General features: G+C 42.6%; 1 protein-coding gene across 4 annotated transcripts in view; it reads left to right on the top strand.

The window, feature by feature from the left end:
• The window catches only part of LSAMP (limbic system associated membrane protein), a 1,673,925-nt gene that overhangs the window by 1,103,044 nt on the left and 556,252 nt on the right, over window positions 1–14,629 (top strand). For all 4 annotated transcript variants that reach the window (XM_029577931.1, XM_029577932.1, XM_029577930.1 and 1 more), the window contains one exon: window positions 9,410–9,642. In XM_029577931.1, the coding sequence (XP_029433791.1) occupies window positions 9,410–9,642 (233 nt within the window). The remainder of the gene's footprint in view (window positions 1–9,409; window positions 9,643–14,629) is intronic.

Here is a 14,629-nt window from a genome sequence, read left to right as displayed (position 1 = left end):
GGGACAGTTCTATAATGAGGCAGGGTGAGGGGGGTGGTTCAGGAGGCAAGATTTTGAGGTGTCAAAATTTCCCCCTGAAACCTTCCTGCCATATGTGCCTCACCCTTCCTTCAGGCAAACTTGTAGTCCTGGGGGTATTCTGTACTACTGCAGAGCACAGAATTCCTCCCCCCCCCCCAGGAAATTCTAGTTTCTGCACATGCGATAGCAAAAGGGGCATGTTTTATGCTAATATAGCATTTTGCACTAATTACCTGTGCGAAGAGCTAAGTTAGCGCAAATTGTGATACCATTTTCAGATTCTGCAATAAGTGCCAGACCTGTTGTATTTCCACCAGGGGACCATTGTTAAGAGAGAGAGAGAGAGAAAGAGAGAGAGAGAGAGAGACTGGCCATAATGTCATGGCCCATAGATAGGTATTTGTATCCCTATGGTAGGCCCACCTAGTAACTCGAGGTGGGGATTAGGTAAGAGTGTAGGGGGTTAGGGGCAACTTTGACATTCTACGTGACACCTACGAACAAAACAGTGGTCTCTTGTGAAGATTTGATGGCCTTCGGAGTGAGGAAACTCACTCCAAGATGAGATTTGGGCAATGTTCTCTCAACCTAGCTTGATGGACTCTCTAGCTAGGTTGAGAGAACATTGCCCAAATCTCATCTTGGAGTGAGTTTCCTCACTCCGAAGGCCATCAAATCTTCACAAGAGACCACTGTTCTGTTCGTAGGTGTCACGTAGAATGTGGGCCTACCATAGGGATACAAATACCTACCTATGGGCCATGACAATTATGGCCAGTCTCTCTCTCTCTCTCCCTCCTCTGGACCCGTCAATTCACCTGAAATAGGACCTACAGGAGACATCGCAAATGGCGATGAAACCTTACCGCACGGTCACGGCAGCTATTGCACAGCCTAACGCAATCCAAAGAGGTGTAGTTAAAATCGGTGTTATGGCTGTGCAATAGCTCTTCGCAGACAGGCTAACCCAGCCCACTCTCCGCCCCTAACTCCTCCTATTTTCTGAATTTGCATCACACCATATGATATGGTGCGATCGCATGCGTTAAACATGTTTTTGCATGCGGTAAGGGCCTATCGCATGCGTTAACTGGGCTTTTCGCATGCGATAAGCCCTTAACGCATGCAAAAACGCCTTATCGCATTTTGATAAATGACCCCCAGAATTAGGAGCAGACCCCATCCTGTTCGCAGCGAAGAGCAAGGAAGCCCAGTCGTGCCGCATCGCGGCGAAGAGCATGGAGGCCCCAGTTTCCCACGCAGTGGCAAAGAGCAAGTAGATCCTGGTGTGCCACGTTGCAGCGAAGACAAATGAGGCCCCAGCTTGCCGTGCGGCGGCGAAGAGGAAAGAGGTCCTAGTGTCTCTCGTTGCAATGAAGACAAATAAGGCCCCGGTGTGCCACGCAGCGGCAAAGAGGAAGGAGGTCCCGGTGTGCCGCGTCACAGTGAAGACTGAGGGCAAGTACGGCATGCCGCGAGCGGAGCAGGCCTGGTGATTCTTTGTGTAGTGGTTGTGTGAGAGGCTGTGTGTAGAGATATGTGTTTAAGACTGCAAGCCGGTGTGTGTGTGTATGTATGGGAGAGTGTGTATATGAGAGAGCATGAATGAGGGTGTGTGTGTATGTGCCAGAGAGAGGGAGTCTTTGTGTGGAGATTATGAAGGAATGTGTATGTTGAGAGAGATTGGGAGCTGGTGTGCTTGAAAAAGGGTGTGTGGGTATGTGAGGGAGTGAGCGTGTTTGTTAGAGAAGGAGCCTGTGTGAAGGGATGTGTGTGTGAGAGAGAGATAGGGAACCTATATGAGGGTGTATGCTTGAGAGAGAGGAAGCCTGTATGAGGGGTACATATGTGCACGAGACAGAGGGAGCTTGTGTGTGAGAGAAGAAAGGCGAAGCCTTTGTGTAGAGGTACGTGTGTGTGTGTGTGTGTTAGAGAGGGAGCCAATATGCAGGGATGTGTGTATAAAAGAGAGAGATAGGTAGCCTTTGTGAGTTGTATGTATGAGAGAGAAAGGGAGCTTGTGGGGGGGGGAGGGGGGTTTGCGAGAGAGAGAGAGGAAGCCTGTATGAAGGGGTCCAAATGTGCACGAGAGAGAGGAAGCCTGTGAGTGTGAGAGAGAGGGACAGAGGGAGCCTGTGTGAGGGGCAGTACTGAGAGAGGGATCAAACTCTGAAGTGGAAATAGAGTGGAAGGGGTTCAGCCTAGCGAGGAAGGGTCGAGATAGTGGAGGGAGGAGTTTGGGGGCCTGAGAAGGCAAAGTGAAAGGAGACTGGCCAGTGTTTCCCCTGCAGATGGTGGCAGGAAAGGGTCAGAAGTGCCACCATTGTTTTCCCCGCAGCTGGTGGCAGAAGAGAAAAGATCCAAAATCTGTGTGTGAAAGAGACTTGCCCTGTGAGAGTGACTTTGTGAGTATGAGAGGGTATGTGTATGCATATGAGAGGGTGGGGGTCATATCTCTGTCCCAGGACTCCCCTCTGGAACGCCTACTTGCAGTGCACATAAAATTATATGTGTGTGTGTATAAAAGGGTGGGTGTGTGTATGAGAGGGAGGGTGGATGTGTATATATGAGAGGGTTTTTGTGTGTGTACATGTGTATGTGTGTGTCTATGAGGAAGAGTGCCTGCGCATGTGAGAGTAACTGTATATATGTATGTGAGAGAGGTTAAAGTTTGTGCATTCTCCAATCTATGACAATCTCAGGAGGACTGGAAATCTAAAGTTCCCAGGTATGGAGAGTGGGAGATTTTTTTTTTTATCCTTGTTAGTTTTAATTATTGGATGTGATGTGTCTGCTGTTTTGAAATATTTTATTAGTATTAGTATTTTTGTATGTGTTTTTAATTGGCTGAATTTATCAGCAGATTTGACATTCTTTTTATTGGTAAGTTTAATGTTTTATATTTCTTGATTGTGTTTGCATTGCTTACAGAGTTTGGCTTCTTGTGATTTCCAGTTTAGTTTTTGTCTGCACGTTTCAATTTATATTTTATGATCTCTTCATTCTGTATTTGGTGAGAGTCTACCTGTGTTCTGCTTGTGTCTGAGGCTTTAGATATTCTGCTAGCATGTAGTTTCTGTGTAAGGATTTACAACAACCTGGCTTTAATCTGTTTTCCTAATAGTAGGTGCATTGGTGTTCAGGGCTTCATGTAATATTTGCAGTGTGGCTTTTTCATAGGTTGAGTGCTGGCAATTATGATATGGAAGACTTACTATATTGGAATTCAGTTTATTCCTGGCTTTCAGTGGGCCAAGTCCACACCCAGGGCACTTTACCATAGGCCTAATATATATTTATGTATTTAGACATTTTATATACCTTCATTCCATGTTAAGATCACAACGGTTTACAAAAGTAACATTCATAGCTATAATCAACAATAATGATGGGTTACAAAGGTTCCATATGGGATCAAGTAAACTGCCATTTTGAGACTCAAAATCGCCGCCCGATGCCAATACTCAAAATGGCACCGATTGCTGTCATAGTGAGGGCAAAGGCGATTGGCGCCATTTTGAGTATTGGCATCGGACGGCGATTTTGAGTCTCAAAATGGCGCCGATCGCCGTCATAGTGAGGGCAAAGGCGATCGGCGCCATTTTGAGTATTGGTATCAGAAGGCCGACATGCAAGGAGGTCACTCCCGAACCCCCGCTGGACTTTTGGCAAGTCTTGTGGGGGTCAGGAGGCCCCCCCAAGCTGGCCAAAAGTCCCTGTGGGTCCAACGGTGGTCCCGGAGCGACCTGCCGTCCGATGCCAGGACTCAAAATGGCGCCGATAGCCTTTGCCCATACTATGTCACAGGGGCTACCGGTGCCATTGGTCAGCCCCTGTCACATGGTAGGAACACAAGATGGCGCCGATGACCATGTGACAGGGGCTGACCAATGGCACCGGTAGCCCCTGTGACAAAGGCTATCGGCGCCATGATGAAACTAGCACCGAGGGTGTGAGTGAGTTCCTGGACCCCACCGCTGGACTACCAGGGAGTTTTGGTAAGTCTTGGGGGGGTCAGGAGGGTGGGGGGTTGTAGTTAATTTTAATTTTAGCTGAGACAATAATTTAACTCGCCGTAGTAACGTATTTATAGATCGACAACTTATGGAATTCTCCATACTTCCGCATGAAACGGAATTGACCCCCCACGAATACGTATCACGTACGCAACGAAAACGTTTTCCCTGCACATCCCTAATGAAAGCCCATTTTGAAAACCAGGCCCTTAGAAAGTTGCAGTAATCCAGGCAGCTTGTCACAACCACATGGCTCACAGAAACCAGACTATCCCAAGAGAGATAGGGGTGAAGGTTTCTGACCTAGTGCAACTGTAAAAAACCATAGACTACACTCAAAAAGTTAGCTTAGAGTCAATAATCACTTCTAGAATAGGAACTTCCTTTTTGAAAGGAATATCTATCTCGTCCAAAGTATTTTCAGGAGATGCAAAAAAATTAGGATATTTAAATCCTGAAAACCTCAGTTTCACTTTATTTATTCCCAGCAATTTCACACTCTTAAAGCAGCCGAAAGATCCTGAAGGACTTTCTTGTATCAAGTACCAAGCTCATAGCGTAGTTGAAAATCATCAGCCTAACTTTGATAGTTGAGCCCAGCTGCTCTGATCGCTTTCCCTAGAGGCTGTACAAAAACCATTAAACAAGGCAAGAAATGATAATGGAACCTTGGGGTAGCAATGCTCTCTAGCTTCCATGGGCATGATAAAAAGACTCCATGATCTTAAAACACAGCAGCCAGTTTTCCTGAAAGGAGTACAATCAATTTAACCTACTGCCTCCAATACCAGGACATGTTCAGACAGCCCTCAGAGTGGTGAAGTCTGTGTCTGTGTTCCATGGTGCAGATTTCATCAAGTTATTTTGTAATACAAACCTGCACATGCAAGCTCACTTTGAAAATCTTTGGGTAATTGGTCGAGTGCGCAGACATATCCGATCGGGAAAGTTACGCTTCCTTTTGAGAACTTTCACGCTTGCTTTTTGAAATCTAAACGTGCACTTAAGAGGCAACTTCAGTCCCTTGACCCCGCCCTGACTGCCTTTCTTTAGTTTGTATAAAAGTATGTGCATAATTTTAGGAATGCTAAGTTCTAGGCTATTTTAATACAGCCATTTACATGCATAAAGTTTTATACATGTAAATGATCTTGAAAATTATGCCCTCTAAGAGGTCAAGCAGAATAGTTTAATCCATGGCACTAAAGCAGTAGAAAGGTCCAGGGAAACCAAAACTGAATCGCTTCTTTTATCAGGGATTCTCCTCAGGTCATCAAAAAGTAAAAGGGGATGACTGATGCTGTAGCCCTTCCTGAAGCCTGATAGATCCATATCCCAAAAAGAAATCTCGTTCCTCCAACGTAATCGTTAGTTGGTTTAAGAGTAGGTACTCGAAAATCTTTTCCAGGAAGTCCAAATGTGAGATTGGCTTATAGTTCACTGCCAGGGAATTATTAACATAGGTTTTTCAATAAAGGACACATCAGAGTTTCCTTCATCTTTTCTGAAAAAATACCTACCTGTAGGGAGGAATTAATAATTTGATGTAGTGGATCAAATAAAGCTTCTGAGCATTCTTTAATTAAAATTGCTGGGCATGGATCTAGGCAGCAATTGGTCACTTTAGCCATCTTCAAAGTCATTTTGATCTCATTAGCAGAAACTGTAACAAATAATCGCAGGTCTAGAGTTTCTCAGACCTGTATTTTTACCACAAAATGGGATTCTTTGCAAACTGTTAAAATCTTTTCTCTAAAATAGTAGGCAAATGTCAGAGACATTCTCCTTATTTAACTGACTAGGAGGTTTTCAAAGTTTGATGACAAGTCAGACAGTGCCTTTGAACAATATGCTGCCTGAGCAACCTTAGATTCAAAAACATTTCTCTTAGTTTCCTTAACATTTTGATTATATTCTCTTAAATGTAATCTATGTATAATTTTAAGGTACTCAGTCAGTGCCTCTCTCCCTTTCTTCCAACTCTTTTTATCAGCCACAGGTTCACTGTCTGAACCCGGGAGATATTTTATCTGAGAAACTAGATTGCTCTCTTAAGGGGGCTGCCCGATTCATAGCCTGACTTGGAATTAAATTCCAGTTTTCCCCTAATAGATTGTATTGTACATGTTTTTGAATAGTGTGCAGCAAAAAATCTTTGGAGAGTCGGCCTTTTCTTGTCTCTTAACTTCTTGGTAAGGGTAGGCCAAGAATAGGAGGGAAAAAGGCCCACAATGAAAAACCAAAAGACCAAAAAAGCAGACCAACCAGGCTACTAGTATAACAGCAATATGTTTGATTTGATAAATAACTAGATAGGACAACATCCGAAAGAAAAGGTACATGTAAAATATGGCTTCTCTCATGAGTAGGCGAGTGTATCCCTTGATTAAAACCTTGGGATAGCATAATAGTCATACAATCAGTGGCAGAGCCAGCTAGAGAATTATAAATTTGAACATTAAAATCACCAAAAATAATTAGATAGCCTATTTCTTTATTCACATTTACAATTAATTGTATAAACGCCTGAAGTGACAGATTGTTGTCATGGGGTGTGCGATAAACTAATAAAGTGACAAACTTAAAAGACTGAAGAAACCTAACTAATAAGCATTCTTTGCTAAAAGGCTGACATCTTTGTCTGAGAAATTCTCAATAATTCATGTGCAGTCAATGCCACACCCCGGAGCATCTACATTGCAAGAAAAAGTTAAATCCCAAAGGACACACCTGAGATATAACCACAGAATCTGTTTACAAGCTATGTTTCATTGACATAGATAATAATCGGATTAATGTCCTTGCTGATCTTTCTTTTTCTCGATTGATTTTCTCAATTGTTTTCACCCATGCTGTGCTTTGATATATCATGACTTCTGAGCTTCACTCTGTCAGCTTCCAGTTATCAAGATTCAATAGACTTAGGGCTAAACTTAAAAAATTTTCCCCATAGATATAAAATGGGGAACCTCATGATAAAGATAGCCATAGATGGGAAGGGGGGAGGGGGGGGATGGCCTTGCCTGACTTATTTGTAAGATCTCTGGGAACAGAGACTTATACTTGTATGTAATTTTTTTGTACAGCCTTAGAGGTGAATTTTAAAAACTAGACGTGCTGAAATCGGCAGATGGCCTCACATCTGCGCCACCCTATTTTATAAAGAGGGAAGATGCACAAACAAGTGCCAATGCACGCACATCTCACATTGGAAGAAAAAGGGACATTCCGGGGTGGTGCCAAAAGATGTGCACGCAAGTACATATGCGCAGCACTGGAGGATGCACTGCTATGGAGGATGTATAAGTTAAAAAAATAAAATAAAATAAAATACAGGCATCTATGAGGGGTTTGAGGGTTCTGAGGTAACTGGGGAGCGTGCAGGCTATATAACCAGGGGGTTTGAGAGGACCTAGGAGAACACTGGACAAATTGGTGGATGAACTTGGGAAATTGGTCCTCGGCTGGACGCGTGTCTGTTTTAAAGTATAGGCAGTTGTGTGTCCCTAATCTGACTTATGCTGCTGGGCAGGCACAAGCTTAACATTAGGCGCACACATACGCGCACATAGGCTATTTTATAACATGCACTCATATGTGCATGCATGTTATAAAACAGCCGATTCTTTGGATGTGCGCCAACACAACTTGTTTACGTGTGCCTGCATGCCCGATTGAAAGTTACCATCCCTGTGGGCAAAATAATTGCAACAGGCACCAATGCAATGCTGGTGGTAGACTTGCAAAGTTACACATCTTAACAACTATGTCATTAAGAGAGGCAGACTGCAGGAGAATCCTCATGAGTTGTTACTTTATTATCAAAGCTCCAGTTTCCAAGCCTGGAATTTTGCTAATTGATTCTTCACTATCTGCATATAAAGTTGATGCTTTCTGCTTTATGTGAAGTAATTTATTTTTTCTCACCCTCCAATTCTTAATTATTTACTTTTAGCTTTTCAATATGGCATAAATAACTAATGAATATTAGAAGTGATGAAGGTGCAGAGACCAACAGCCTGGGCTGGAACCAGGAACAATGTTCCCTTCCCTTCCTTAGTTCTGTTAGTGCACTGTAGGCCTAACCTGGACCATCATTACTGTTGCAATGGGCCATTTCTATGTGGAGACTGGAAATAGCATGAATAAGTTTTACACTTTTAGGATCAACATCCCCTGAAAACTACAGTAGATCAGTCTGATCTACAATTAACTGTCTTCACTCCCAGCACATAGAATGTATGACAAAACCCTTAAATGTCAATGGGATCTATTTTTAGATAATCACAGAATGAGATTGAAATGCAGAGAAAGAACTAAAAGAAAAAAAATAACCTAAATTTCTTATCTCATTATGAGACATGATGGTACTGTCTTTCACCTTCTGATCACCCAGCCAACCCCTCTTACCCTCTCCCCTCATTCTCTTCAAACTATCATTGGAAGGCCTTTTATGACTCGCATATTTTCTGGAAATGGCAACTTTTGCCCATTCTATTCTGATCTGAAGAAGAGAGGATTAGCTCTAGAAAGTTGGTCAAGAAATATATTGTTAGTCCAATGAAATGGTATCATCTTAGATATATTTATTTATTTTTATTTGTTAATCTTTATTTCTATGCATTCAGGTGGTCTAACATGGCAGCCGCACCACTTTATATGACATGCATAGTTAGAATGGTTTCTGTCAGAGTGCATTATCATGTCAAAAATGATGTGAAACATTTTAGAGGCCCAGCTCAAATTGTTGCATTCAGCATTAAACCATCATATGGGTCCCATCCTAACCTGATGCTCATTAATTAGAGAGGCTTCTTTTATTCTTAATAGTCATAATGGAGAAATTCTGCTTTTGAGACCATAAAATGAACAGATATGATCAGAAGATCATAGAGGAGTCGCTATTTGTAAACCAAAGTTTTTAGTTTTGCAAAGTGACCTACAGTGCAGTTTCCCTGGAGACCTCCACGGTTGAACTGCCATTGGATGTGTATCTTACAAGGATTCTGTAATAATCTCTAACAATTGAAGAAGACCTGACTTGGCATATGATGTTATCCCTCAAAAGAGGCTTCTCTAAGCTCCCTGGGGATTTATTTATTCAAAAAGGTGTATAATCTGCACTAACTACCATTCTAGGTGATTTGTTTTTCTGTTTCTTCTGGCTTCTCTTCTGATTGTGACATGAGATTTTCACATGAAGTACTCCAATATTTATAAGATTGCCTTACCCACAAGCAGCAGAGCCATCTGGTTGTTGACTAATAACTCCATTCTAATTGTAGAACTAGTTAAAATGTCCATAGTCTTTTGGATGCTTAGACAGTCTGGTTGTGAATCATGTCCTAATTACTTCCCTCCTCTTTTCAAAGGTGTTTTGTGGAAGACAAGAGCTCTAAGGTGGCCTGGTTGAATCGCTCAGTCATAATTTTTGCTGGACAGGACAAATGGTCTATTGACCCTCGGGTAGCGCTGGAGAAACGAAATCCCCTGGAGTACAGCCTTCGAATCCAGAAAGTGGATGTTTTCGATGAGGGACCTTATACCTGCTCTGTGCAAACTCAGCAGCACCCCAAGACCTTACAGGTTCACCTGATTGTACAAGGTAAGAGAGAAGGAGCCAGAAACATTAAGGTGTAGGGTCAAGCATAGCCTCTACTGTGACCTAATGTCCTTATCGAAGAAATTGTGGATGGTGGTCCTTCATTGTCATTGTCTGTTGTATTATTCAATGAAATCATCAAATTTGTCCTAAAATTCCATTTGTTTAGAGTTTCTAACAATTAAGTCACAGTAAAATGCAAAACTGTTGTAACCGTACTATAATATCATAATATTATGTACTAATTGCATTTTTCCAATGTAGTTATATGTCTCCTATATATGATCAACATGGATAAAACATTCCTGATACATAGGGTGAATATGGATATTACAGCTTATTTTTTAGTATCCTGAACTTTGAGTACTGGAAAATAAATAATGTTTCTATTTAAGTAATAATATTCTACAGGGCTGAGATTTCATATCTGTTAATGAGCTGACTGGAAATAGCTTATGCTGTTATCTCAACCAGTTAATGATGAACAGAAAACACCCGAGTTCAAGGTCATTGTTCAGTTTTTGCTTTGTTTACAGTTGTTAAATTATAATGTCCTTTACTGTAGGCTATCAGAGTGAAGCATATCTGATACAAATATTTTAAGTAGCAATGTCACACTAAAATACTCCAGCACTTAAAACCACAGTTTCAAGGTCCAGGTTTTATATTTTCAGAACTTGGTTTTTAGAACGACTTTCATGCAAAATCAACCGGGGCCAGTGCACACAAAAGTACACATATAGCTTGTGTGTACGTTTATGTGCACTAGGAGTAGACGTTCCAAATTTAGGGTGGGGATATGATTTACATGCATGCTTTCATATTTTTGAAAGCATTTGAGTAAGTTACCATGCAAGCATTATGCCTGCTTGGAGCAGATGGAATTTTATGCATGGACAATTCAAACATAACTTACTTTATTATAGAATTTATTTTTTTTGTTTGGGAGGGCGTTTGCACTTATGGCTCAGAGAATTAAAAAAAAAAAGTGGGCAAGATCAAGGCGGGGAGGGGGGAATGCAACATTTTATAATGAAACATGGTCCTAAAGACCAGCAAGGTGCAGAATATGTAATTCAAGACCATATTATTACTTGAAATTATCTATCTCATCAAACTGTTCCAGGGCTTTCTTTTTAAGTTTGTGCTACTCTCTTTGCTCTCATTATTACTGCAGATAAATTGCCAGTGGCACAGGCAATTAACAATTTGTAACAGGAGTAAAGAATTTTTGGTATAACTGACTCAGATAACATGAGAGATTCTGCAAGTGGACATGCTCTATGGCTAGCAGCTGGGATATATCTTTGCAGTGTGGACAGAAAAAACTAGTCAGACTAGATGAGCTAGTTTGTCTTTTGTCCACCATCATCTACTATGTTACTGTGTAAGACATTCCACGATTAACAATGGATTGGATCGATACTTCTTAATAGGTTTCCCATGTCTAATGTTCTGCACCGATTTTGGATTCTGTTCAAACCAAGCACGTAAGTTTTTAACTTTTTGGCAACAACTTAATCTGAAGCAAAAGCTAGTATGAAGCAAGATTCAAACAGAAATTCATAAAGAATAATGGCACAAAACTCTACAAGATAATATGGTCTATGCGGTGCCTGCAAATCACTTGAACCTTATAGTTACCTATGCAGGAAAAACACTTGGCTTAAAGGGATCCCATTCATGAGCCTCTATTAAAGCAGTATATATTATCCAGTGTAGAAAACATGAAGAGGTACACTATGTCAGTGAAATGGGTCAGAAATTAAAGACAAGGATAAATCTTCACAGACACAAGATAAAACATCAAAGAGAAAAGCAAGGTGACATCTCAGTAGGGGAGCATTTCTCCAGGCCAGACAACCAAATCATTGACCTTATGATCAGGATGCTAAAAAGGAACTTCAAAACTATCCAGGAACATAAAACATTCACAATTAAAATGATCTGTCACTTTGAAACGAACATAAAAGAACTTAATAAGGACACAGGCTTCCTCACTCATTACTAGACATGGGCTTGTGGACTAAAACTCACGTTAATAGTTTTTTAGCATGCACTCAGTAAAAATGTTAACTTGAACCTTAAAATGTGACTTAACATGCTAATACAAAAGTTTACATAGTCTACACACTATATCTGCCTGAAGGATAAATTGCATGTTACCATTACAAATCTAGTGCATGCGAGCTAAACTGAGCGGGCTCCATTCTCTTTTTCTCATGGCTCCATCTTGCTTCAACCCTATATAAAACGTAGGTACATGGGGCTGGTTGTCAGCGCTGAGAGAAGGAGTTAGGATAAAGGAGAGGAGGAGGATAAAGGAAAGTAGAGAGTTCCAGAAGAGGTAAAAACAGACATCTGCAAGGCTTGTATTATGTCTTGCATGCCTTTTATACCTTTCTTTTGTCCACTGTTTCATGTCTGTGGTGAGGGTGAGTGAATGAATGAGTTTCTATCCATCAGTGTTCTGTATCAGTAAAGGTGTCGCAAGAATGGTGAAAGAGAATGTGGTTGGTGAGACAATGGAATACAGAAGGGGTCGCAAGCAGTGGCGTAGCCATGGGTGGGCCTGGGTGGGCAGGTGCCCACCCAACTTAGACCCAGGCCCACCCAACTGGCACCGGAACTGCAAGGCTGTCGCGGGATCCCATCCCCGCGACAGCGAACAAGAGAACCCACGCCTCACGCGCCATCACGGCACACGTGGGGAAGCGCTGCTGCGGCCGTATGGCCAACCGGTCTTCCTGTTCGGGGGGGGAGCGGAAGCGCCGCGCGCAGCTTCCGCTTCCTCCCCCCAATGCAGGAAGATCAGCTGCCTCTCCTGCTGCCACCGGCCTCCTGCTATCTTCGGGCGTCGGGCCGTACTGCCCGCCGATCTTCCTGCTTGGGGGGGGGGGGGAGGGAGGAAGCGGATGTTGTGCGCTGCGCTTCCGTTCCCCCCCCCCCCCCGACAGGAAGTTCGGACGCCCGAAGATAGCAGGAGTCCGATGGCAGCAGGAGAGGCAGCTGATCTTCCTGCTCTGGGGGAGAAAGCGGAAGCTGTGCACGTGCTTGAATGTGTATGTGTGGATGAGAATGGGAGTGTGTGTGGGTGAAAACTGGAGCCTGGGTGTGTATGTGGGTGAGAATGGAAGCTTGAATATGTGGGTGAATGGGAGCTCGAATGTGTGTATGTGTGGTTGAGAATGGGAGCCTGGGTTTGTGGGTGGGTGAGAATGGGAGCTTGAATGTGTGTATATATGGGTGAGAATGAGAGCCTGGGTTTGTGTGGGTGGGTGAGAATGGAAGCTTGAATATGTGGATAAGAATGGGTGCTTGAATGTGTGTATGTGTGGGTGAGAATAGTACCTTAAATGTGTATATGTATGGATGAGAATGGGAGTTTGAATATGTGTGGGTGAGACTGGGAGCATGGGTTTGTGGGTGAGAATGGGAGTCTGGGTTTATGTGTGTGGGTGAGAATGGGTGCCTGGATGTGCGTCTGTGTGTGCATAAGAATATAAGCCTGGGGAGGGGTGAGAAAGTGAGAACTTGAATGTGAGCTTGTGGGGGGGGGGGGGGGTGGGGGGAGAGCATATGAGAGTGAGAGCTTGAGTGTGTGAGAGGGAGTCTGTGAGAGAAAGCGTGTATGTGTGTGTGTGTGTGTGTGTGTGGAAGGGAAGAAGACAGTAATAGAAGAAAGACACTGAAAAGGAATTAGGAAATGAGCTATAAGGGAAAAAATGGGAAAAAGAGACCAGGACCAACTGATTAGAAAAATACAAAGATCAGACAACAAAGGTAAAAATATATATCTATATTTTGAGATGTTAGCAATTTAAATATAAGCAACACAACCGCTCTCTCAAAATTTATGGACAGGTAGGAGCCGTGTATAAAATCGTAATAATAAGAAGGCTAAAGTACCACAAATCACCGTGAATTATGTTTGTATCATTAAGTAAACCTCATACTTAGGCGTAGATGTGAATGCTATGCTGCATAATTTGGCATTATTTATCAGTAAAAAAACAACTAGTAGACCTGCATGCCTGCAGCCCACCCATGTTAACCTTGTGCCCACCCAAAAAATCAATTCTGGCTACGCCACTGGTCGCAAGTGATCGTATGCATGAAAGACATAAAAGGAGAGCAAGAGGTGGGCATTGTGGGTAGGTGTACTGAGAAGAACAAGTTTAGTGGTAGTTCCAGGAGGTGTGCCTGTCAATAAAGGGAGCGATTCCAGTTTAGAACTTGTGGACAGAGAAGGAGCCAATCCATGTTCAGTAATTACTTTTCAACAGGGATTGGCTGCTTCGCCCTGGAGTTAACAAAAGTAAATAAATTAATTTTACACCAGTACCTGTCATCTGTAGCAGCACTTAGAATACAGCTTAGGGGGTAGAGGGAAGAGCCTCTCCTCTTTCCACTGGGGTTCAGGGACACTTCTGAAGGAAATGGGGATTTGGTGCCCAATGTTTTGTAGATCAGGGGTAAGGAGAAGTGGGAACTCCCCAGCTATATGTTTTGTTTAACTTGAGCAGGGAAAAGATGTGGGAAATCAGATGCTGGAGGGCTACATTTTTTTTTTAATTTGGAAGGGTGGAAAGGAGGACAATTGTGTGCTCCTCGATACATTTTTTCTTAAATATTCATAACATAGTACCATATAGTACATAGTAATGACTGTAGAAAAGGTCCAGATGGTCCTTCCATTCTGCCTAGCAAGCCTCCTATGATAATAACTGCCGCTTTGTGCAGTTACCCCCAAGCCTTATGGTAAGGGTAGTAATATTTACAATCAAAACCAAGCAACTGTCAAACCCATAACAAATTATTGCTGGCAACATTCTTACTGGGTGATGAGCTTTCTTGATAATTCAGACAATGCTGCTGACATTTTTTGCATTGGGACTTGGCCGTAGAAGCCATCTTGTGCTTTTTCCCTTATGTCTGCATGTCAGTACCCCAGACCGTAAAAGTCAGGGCCCATGTTGGTTGTCATCTG

The sequence above is a fragment of the Rhinatrema bivittatum genome, chromosome 15 (genome assembly GCF_901001135.1).
Source record: "Rhinatrema bivittatum chromosome 15, aRhiBiv1.1, whole genome shotgun sequence".
In the NCBI taxonomy this organism is placed as follows: Eukaryota; Metazoa; Chordata; class Amphibia; order Gymnophiona; family Rhinatrematidae; genus Rhinatrema; species Rhinatrema bivittatum.
The sequence above is the reverse complement of the archived record's forward strand: the minus strand, read 5'-3'. Positions and strand labels throughout refer to the sequence as shown.